Raw genomic sequence first — 9050 nt, 5'->3', positions numbered from 1 at the left:
AAAAATCAGAAAAGCTCTTTAATATTTTTGCACCAATTAATTTTATTTAGCACAATCTGTGTCATCTAAAAATTAGGTGTTCCCCCCCCCATCAGTGTTTCCTTATTTATGAATACTTCTAGAAATCCCTGAAAATTTCTACTTAAGTTTTTCTGTTTTAGGCAGACATCACACTGACACGACATTAAAACATTTGTCTGGGGTCATGATAGAAGAAAGCTCATTGTCTCTCCTGGGGCCACTGGGAATTGGCATGAATGTCATTCTGTGGCCACACAGGAGTGTCTGGAGTTATTCCTGAGGTAGAGTTTCAACAACAAAGCTCAGAAGAGCACAAAGTGAGGAGTAATGATTAAAAAATTAAGTGGTGATATTATCAAATAATAGCTTGTGAATAATACTGTGTTATCAGGAGAGAAAAGGATTCCTTAGAAATGGGACCAAGCCCTATAATTCTCTCAAGGAACTGTAAGTTTTAAAGAAATATACTTAATGGAAGAAGAAGGACAATGGCTCATGTGACAAAAAATATCCATTGTGTTGCCTGTTTTGGGTAAAATAAAACAAATATCTAAGCCAAGCAAGAGGGTCACTTCAGTTAGTATTTCTGCTCACAAATGAGGAATATCAAACTCTAGGATGGTTGGAGTTTTCTCATGGTTTGTTTCCATGCCACTTGCACATCCTTGCAAGCAATCAAAACCAGAATTTTCCAGTCATTGTTATTCACTGGGGTTCCCCAACATAGGCTGTTTAATTGAGATGGTATACCTGAACAGCTGCAACCAGTTCAGCTGGGTACATAGATATCTGGTCCAAAGCTGAACTTTCCTGGCTTTGAAAAGGTTCACTGGAATCCAGACTTGTGAAGTGTGTCAATTTATGGCACTCCATGACTTTGTGACCAGCAGAGTCCTTGCTCAGAGGCTGTAGTGGTTGACAGAGGTTAGAGCCTTGTTCATTAGTTGTTCTTTGGTTCTTCTGGGTGTGGCCCATATGGATTCTGACTTGTAGCAGAGCTCTGCACTGTCTTTCGGCATTTGGTTGAGTAGATAATGAATATGCTTCGCATTAGGAAAATGCCAGCAATGACTGCAAAGTAACTCCCATAAACTAAAAACTAGAGAAAAACAGAGTTAGACACACATGAAATATGACTATCTATGTTATTGATAATACATAGTGATGCTGTTGATTTACATGGATGATGGGGTAACCGAGAATCAGGATCTTAATATGGATTTTTTAGATGTGCACAATACTCTCTTTTCCCCTCTTAGAAGAACAAGGCATGAAAGGGTAAGCAATGCAGTAACTAAGAGTGTGGGCTCTGGGGTCAGGGCTGCTTGGATTCAAATTCTAGCACATGCCACCAATAGTGAAAGAAACACTAAATCCCACTGATTTACGTGTCTATGTTTGGAGGATAGTGCAATGCTATATGTAATGTCTCCAGGAATGAGTTTTCGACACTGAGGTTACTTTTTACTTGCCTTATCCCCTTTTTTTCAGATCCACATGTAAAATGTGAAATTGGACTAATTTTAAGTCTCTCAGTACTCTGAGAGACTTAAAAGGGAGGTGAACTCTGCAGCCACGTACCCCTTCCCAGTTGCATCTTAGTATATTGTGGTACTGGACCACGGGGGAAGGAGGAGACATAAGGGGGACATGAAGGCAAGAGTGTTACCTGATAGGGTTTTAGGGACCAAAGGCAAATGCTAACCTATAGTGATTACTGCTCAAAACCTACTTGGTTTTACAGTTGATAGTTAAAGGCATGGCTAATTTTACTTTATTTTATTTAAGTTTTTTTTTTTTTTTGATGTGGACCATTTTTAAAGTCTTTTTTGAATTTGTTACAATATTGCTTCTGTTTTATCTTTTGGGTTTTTGGCCGTGAGGCATGTGTGTTCTTATCTCCCTGACCGGGGATCAAACCTGCACCCCCTGCATTGGAAGGTGAAGTCTTAACCACTGGACTGCCAGGGAAGTCCTAAGGCATGGTTTATTTTAAAATTTGCCTAGCCAAGAAATTCAATACTGCCAGTGGTAAGGTTGAAAAAGCCCTCTGAGATGACCAGGTTATTCTACATCCCCCCCCCCCCCAACTGCGTGAATAGGAAAATGGAAGTACTGCAGCTTACCTGAATGTGGACTGGCAGCCTCAATCCTCCCTGATCTACTACGATCACGGTTATAATGGTCTGAATCACCAGGGCGATGAAGGTGTTGATTCCAAACACCAGGGCGTAGCGTTCCACACTCAGATTAACTGCGATCTGAAACCTGTCATTCAACATAGAATAAGATTTTTAACGAGAACGTACATGGGATTCTTATCTTTAAAAGAAAATGAAGAGAAAACAGTGTCTTGTTAACAGCACTTTTTGTCTAAATCTCCTCCAGTATAGACAAACGGGCAGAACAAGGAAAAAATATATACTTAAAGGTTGAATTAAAATATACTTAAAGGAAATATGGCAAAATTCTTCCTATCCAATTTAATGGTTCCAGAAATTAAACCTAAATGTTCTTCCTTTGAGATGACCCATATTAAACTGAGGCCAGAATTGGAATTGGAATCATCTTCCACTTCTGGTTTAAATCTCATAAGAAACCTATTTTTTATAATTATATAGATATTGAAATCTTATTACAAAGCACTTTCGAAAGACTGGCAGATATATGTTATTTATAGTTCTTCCTTGGAATGCAGGTAAAAGGCTTTGGGTTCTGAATATTCTTAAAATGAAAAGAAACAATGTCATCTTACCTTAACAAAATACTCGCCTTAAAAAAAACTGAAGACACATGAGTTTGATACATTAAACAGATACCCTTTGGTGAAAAAAATGAACTTGCCTCAAGTTTCATCTCTTTCCTTTGTTTCATGATCTTTTCTCAGGGTCCACGTTTCCGTGTTTTGTCAATTACTTATCAAGCATTTTTCACAGACTAAAACTCAAAACTTTATAAAGTTTTTGGCTCTACTTTCATGTGATTTGAAATTCAAATGTTTCTTATCTCTTTTGGTTAATACCAAAGCATATATCCTATAGTCAGCTTTCTCTGCACTTATATATAGAACCAAATGTTTTTAATCATTAAAAAAATGATCTCTGGGATTCATAGTTTCTTGTAATCTTTGCATCTACTTTTTTCAGTATCCACCTTGCTGAAAATATTTTGTTTCATACAAAAGTATATGCCTGGAATTACTCAAGCAACCAAGTGAAATCAGAGGTGTAATCTAAACTTAATCATTCAAAATCAAATTGCATTACACTGTGCAAACTGGCAAACTGTTTGAAATAAAAATCACAACCTGACCATGTATCATTGCCTTTGGTTTATGAACTTACAGAACTTGTTTCCCTTGCTGATTAATATTAGCAATATTCGGTGAGCAATTAAATGAAAAGATGGCTCAATTGTGCCTAATTTAATATGAAGTAGTCAACATTTAATATTGTAATTGATTAAAATCCTTCCAAAGTTCTCAAAAGAATTATAGGAATACAGAAAAGAGAATATGGTTTAGTTTTAGGACTGGGAAGAAATGCTTAGTAATACTTACACTGCTATGGTGATAAGAAGCATATAGCCGGTCTTGAATAACAAAAAGCCTGCATAGCATGCCCATATGCTGGTCGTGTAATGCATGAGAAATAGAGAGCCTGCATTGACAACCGAGAAGATGGCCAGAGCCAACTCTCCCAGAAGATCCCAGTTGACTTTCACATAACCCACTGCAAAGGCAGCCAGGGCCCCTAAAGAAGAAACATTAAGGAAGATCCAACATATTGACTTTGCCCATGGGAAACATCAATATGTTCTCTTAAGAACTCAGGTCTCAGGTAATTCTGAAAGATAAACATATTGCTTTCCCAATTCGTGAAAATAGTGTGATCCACCTAAATGGGGATTTATCCATGTCTCAAGCATGTTTTCCTTTGGCTACTCTCTTTAATTTCTATTCTTTTAGTCATTTAGTTGTCACACTTTTAATTAGCATCAACTACATGCCAAGCACTGTTCTATGCAGAGGGACTAGAAAGGTTCCTAACCACCCACAGAGTGGGGAGAAATGATACATAAACTCAGTCACTTAATACAACATGCTCAGGGCAGGGATAGATAAAGGTGAAACAACTGCTCTGGCAGTACACCTAGCCTGTTCATATTTGCCTTTCTTTATTGTTTTTCTCAGTGATAGGTAACAGATACGTTGCATCAGGTAGTAAGTTTTAGTCTTTATAACTAATCTGTCTTAATTTTACTTCTAATCTCCATCTTAATGTCTTCAAGATCTGGCTTAATTTACTTGAGGTTTTGGGTGAACAATTTACAGAGTTTAAGAGGTTGAATAATTGACAGTAATTAGAGTTAGTAATTATAGTTCTCTTTAACAAAGTGAGAGATATTTATGTTTCAAATTATTGAGATTTGATTAACTTTTCCACATGTGATCTAGGCAAGAACCACACTGCAAAAGACATAAAGTTACTTTTCTTCCCAGAAATTGGAATGTAGGAGAGATAATTTCAGTGAACTAACTCTAGTACAGTCTTGGTTTCCAGGAGTTAAACTGAAATCTCCTAAAAGGGAGACAATAATAAAACAGACACCACATGAGGTTTCTGAAAATTTATGTAAACAGGGTGTGGAAATCTCCTACTTCCTAGAAAAATACCTTCAAAGTCTTAGTTGAATTTAAGTTTCCATTAACCAGGATATAAATATTTATTGTAGAGGGAACTTCAAAGGCAGATTTTCCTCTGATATTAGAATCCTGACTCACATAACATCTTCCACTTCTGATTTAAATCTCATAAGAAAGCTAATTTTGAAAATTTGTGGTGTAGAGCCTGGAATTTCTTAAAGATGGGCACTAGCTAAATCAAATTCTTTATTAACAAAAACCCTTCCAGTGATAATTTGGAAGTCTTAAAAGTTCAGTTCATTTTCTAAAATAATAAAAACACCTTTTTTATACACAAGATGCCTATTTTCTTTTTGATATTAAAAACAATCCTGAAAGAACAGGGGGCATTATTAACACTTTTCTTGATGATGAAATGGAATCTTGGGAATCTGACTAGAATGTGATCACTTGGTGCTGACTTCCGAGCTCTTGAGTTACCAGTAACTGCAACACATTAAATAGAAATGTCCTGTCCCTCTTTTTGCCCCACTGCCTTCTATTCCTGGAAAAGATTAATATGCCTTCTGAACAGACCTAATTTACCACCATGGAGAATTTAGCAACTGGAGAAATGAACTTAGTGGGGGGTAGCCCATCAAAGGAAGATCAAAGTTTACTTACCCCCAAAGGTTGCAATAGCTTCTACTGCTCCATTATATATTATGGAACTCTGGCCTGGTGCCTTGTAATCCCACAGGACTTGAACATAGTTCAAAACCTGGTTAAAACCTGCTGTGGAAAAAGACCACCATAGGGACCAGTAAAAAAGATGTTTTGAGGAATAACACTCCTTTAAATCTTGTAACCACTGCACAAAAACTCTCAAAACTACACTTTCTGGCTTTGGGCTGCTCCAATGACCATCATATGGGTTCCCTGAAACAGTGACTACTTCTTGTCCACCTGGTTCATGATCCTTTTGAGGTTCCTCTAAGACAGCATCCTTTCCTGGTGGCTTTGGAGGACCTTCTTTGCTGGGTTTTGCATGAAAAAACATGCTCTTCTTAGGCATCGGTAGGAAAAGTGAGAAAAGGAAGGCCATGGAGACAGAGGCCAAGGATATGACGTTGAGGTAAAAGTATGATAGGTTGGCCAGGGATACCAAGAGTTGGGCCAGCACTGAGGCCGCCGTGTAGGCCACCAGCGTGGCACTCCTGCAGTAGCCACTCACTTTCTGATAATGCTCTGGGCTGACCACGCTGTAAATGTAGGCATAGTAGGCCACCTCGGTGGCAGTGACCATCCCATAGAAGAACTCTACGACCTGCATGGTCTTCACTCCTTGGCCAAACAAGAGCAGCAGCCAGGTAACGATGAAGCTGATCCCTTGTAGGTTGATGACTGGCTTGTAGCGGACGTAATCGGTGAGGATAAACACCGGGAACAGCAGCACCAGATATGAGTATGTCCACACGGGGAAGATCTCATTTGTGATCTGCAGAGTGGAAAAATGGATCCTGTGACCATGAAGCACCAGGAAGTGAAGAGGGTTACCTTTCTCAGATTCGTGCATTACTAAGGTACATGTCGCTTGCCGGATACAAAAGTCTGCATCCAATCAAATAGGGTATTCTTCATATTATGAGAAAGCACAATAGAAAACTGATTTTCAAGGAACCCAGTAGGAAAGGAGAGCTCCCCCCACCCCACCAAAAAACCCACTTCATGTACTTACATGCATCTCTGTAGAATATATTGGCTTAATGCCATCTGAGCTATATTAAATTTATAATAGTATGCACACCAGCGCCCAGGCATACCTCATTTTATTGTGTTTTGCTTTATTGTGCTTTGCAGATATCGTGTTTTGTTTTGTTTTGTTTTTCACACATTAAAGGTCTGTGGCAACCTGCATTGAGCAGGTCTATTGACACCATTTTTCCAATAGCATTTGCTCACTTCATGTCTTAGTCACATTTTGGTAATTCTTACAATATTTCAAGCTTTTTCATTATTATTATATTTGTTATGGTGATCTATGATCAATAATCTTTGATGTTACTATTGTCATTGTTTTGGCGTTTTTTTAGCAATAAAATATTTTTCAATTAAGGTATATACTTTTCTTAGACATAATGCTATTGCACACTTAATAGACTATAGTATAGTGAAAACATAACTGTTTTTTTTTTTTGCAGTACACGGGCCTCTCACCGCTGTGGCCTCTCCTGTTGCGGAGCACAGGCTCCGGACGTGCAGGCTCAGCAGCCATGGCTCACGGGCCCAGCCGCTCCGTGGCATGTGGGATCTTCCCCGACCAGGGCACGAACCCGTGGCCCCTGCATCGGCAGGCGGACTCTCAACCACTGCGCCACCAGGGAAGCCCCATAACTGTTTTATGCACTGGGAAATTAAAAAAATATCTGTGTGATTGCTTTATTGCAATGTTCACTTTATTGCAGCGGTCTGGAACCAAACCTGCAATATCTCTGAGGTGTGCCTGTAAACTAGTTAAAAATTGTTCAACAGACACTTGTGGGTTTTTCAGGCTATTAAAAAATACTATTCTCTTCTTGTTCAGAGATAACAACACTAGATAAAGCAGCTACAGTGTTAGAATAATCCAGCAACCTTTACCTTTATGTGATTCATCATTATGACAAAAATCTCAGCCTTGCAAGTCTGGATGAACACCCAGATGAAGACAGCACAGGGTAAATCATCTTGCAGAATTATGGTGTGGGAACAAGCAATGCATTTCCTCTCCTTCCTGGCCAAATTTGCTGGGCTCCCAACCCCGTTTGCCTCCAATTCTACTGATTTGTCTCTGCTCACTCAATTCTGGCCTCACTTTGGTATGGGTCATCTCATGGATTTAGTCAGAAATGCACGGCACCTCAAGGTTCATTCACAGAAAGGACTGAAGAAGTTGTTGATCTTTGGGGCGTGATGGGTACAGGTGCAGGTCAGCTGCATTAGACTTTGTTCTGTGCCCCCTGCTTTCTCCAGCAACCTCAGTGGTTCCTGTTTCGATGACAGGGGAATGTTCAGTGATTTGAAAGGCTAATGTAACTGCGCTGCGCCTTTGAGGTCCAGCTGGTCCATAGTGGTCAAGGAAGCAGACCCCTGGGGCTCACTGGTTGATTCTGGATGTCTATCTGTTGTTTGCTTTGTCTGAATAGTGACATGCTTCCATCCGGGAAACTTTGAAACAGAGTTGCCCCTAAGTGATTTTACAATACAATAGAATAAGCTTGCCCTTCCGTCCATACTACCTTATCACCAAATAAAGCAGCATCAGTGAGCCTTTCAGGTGAAGCCACACACTCTACAGTGTTTTCTTAGCTATGGCTGGAGACTATGAAACCAGCCCAGGGTAATTCTCCCACTGGGTCAGTGCACTTTCTTGTTGCACTTGTCATTAAAAAAAAAAAAAAAAAAAAAAAAGAGGTGGATCCTTTGAGTAAGAGAATTGGGACTTCTGGGGAAGATAAAGCTGTTAATGTCTCACCTGCTGATAAATAGTTTTTCAAAATGGAGTTAGTGTCCTAAAGAAATCCTACAATTTTTAAACACATTCTGCTTATACCCCAGCAGGCTAAAAGTTTATTAGGACTAGATCCTGTGCCTGGCATCATTGATTTTATTTTAGGATTAGTATAATAGAATTAGGATTAGTATAATAGAATCAATGAAGACTTGACATGTTCCCATGCATTAAGCCTAATGTTAGAAGTCTGCAAAAGTGAAAATATTTGTTACACATGCAATGTGTTTTGGTTTCCCATTTTTGCAAGTGTGAGGAGGAAAGAGTAGTTTGAACAGTTCTATAAAATAACACATACTATGAAGATGGGATTCATTGAGGTCAGTGTGTTAATCTTATTTCCAGTTGAATGAAAACGTCACTCTAGGTCCTTGTTTGAGTCCTGTAAGATTAAACCACATCAAGATATGTATGTATATTAACTCACCTCTTCACTGGTCAGGTTTTTATCTGGCCCAGATAAATACAGCATAAGGAAGGGTTCTGAGGGTCTCATCGTGGAGAAGAATCCAAACAGGCAGAGGATCACAGTGGGATAAATCCAGGAATGGCTCGCTGAAGTTTGGAAACAACTCATGGCTGATCAAATGGAAACAAAACAAAAATTAACTGATGTTTATTCTTTCTGGCATCCTAGATGTCATGAAAAGCTCATTTCTAAATGTTTAATGAAAGGACAAAGTTTCATCCATCTGAAGCTGACCTGAAAAGGTGAGTGATGAATAACTGCTTTCAAATATTCCTAAGGAGAATCAGTCAACCCTCCTTTGCCAACAAACTTCTTACTCATTATTGCTGTGGGAAGAGTCCCACTTCTTTAGTGCTCTCCGTCATAAACATGGTAATAAGTAGCTA

The 9050-nt window shown here is 39.0% G+C and overlaps 1 protein-coding gene across 1 annotated transcript; it reads right to left on the bottom strand.

The window, feature by feature from the left end:
• Positions 1 to 961: 961 nt before the first annotated feature.
• LOC309824968 (thiamine transporter 2-like) lies at positions 962 to 8772 on the bottom strand (the record flags this gene model as incomplete). Its single annotated transcript, XM_082658257.1, has 5 exons — positions 962 to 1120; positions 2148 to 2289; positions 3581 to 3773; positions 5330 to 6143; positions 8623 to 8772. The coding sequence occupies 5 exons, from the start codon at positions 8770 to 8772 to the stop codon at positions 962 to 964; spliced, it is 1458 nt and encodes a 485-aa protein (XP_082514383.1).
• Between the last annotated feature and the right edge of the window lie 278 nt (positions 8773 to 9050).

This window comes from Grampus griseus (genome assembly GCF_964374135.1).
Source record: "Grampus griseus genome assembly, chromosome: 7".
NCBI classification, from domain to species: Eukaryota; Metazoa; Chordata; class Mammalia; order Artiodactyla; family Delphinidae; genus Grampus; species Grampus griseus.
The sequence above is the reverse complement of the archived record's forward strand: the minus strand, read 5'-3'. Positions and strand labels throughout refer to the sequence as shown.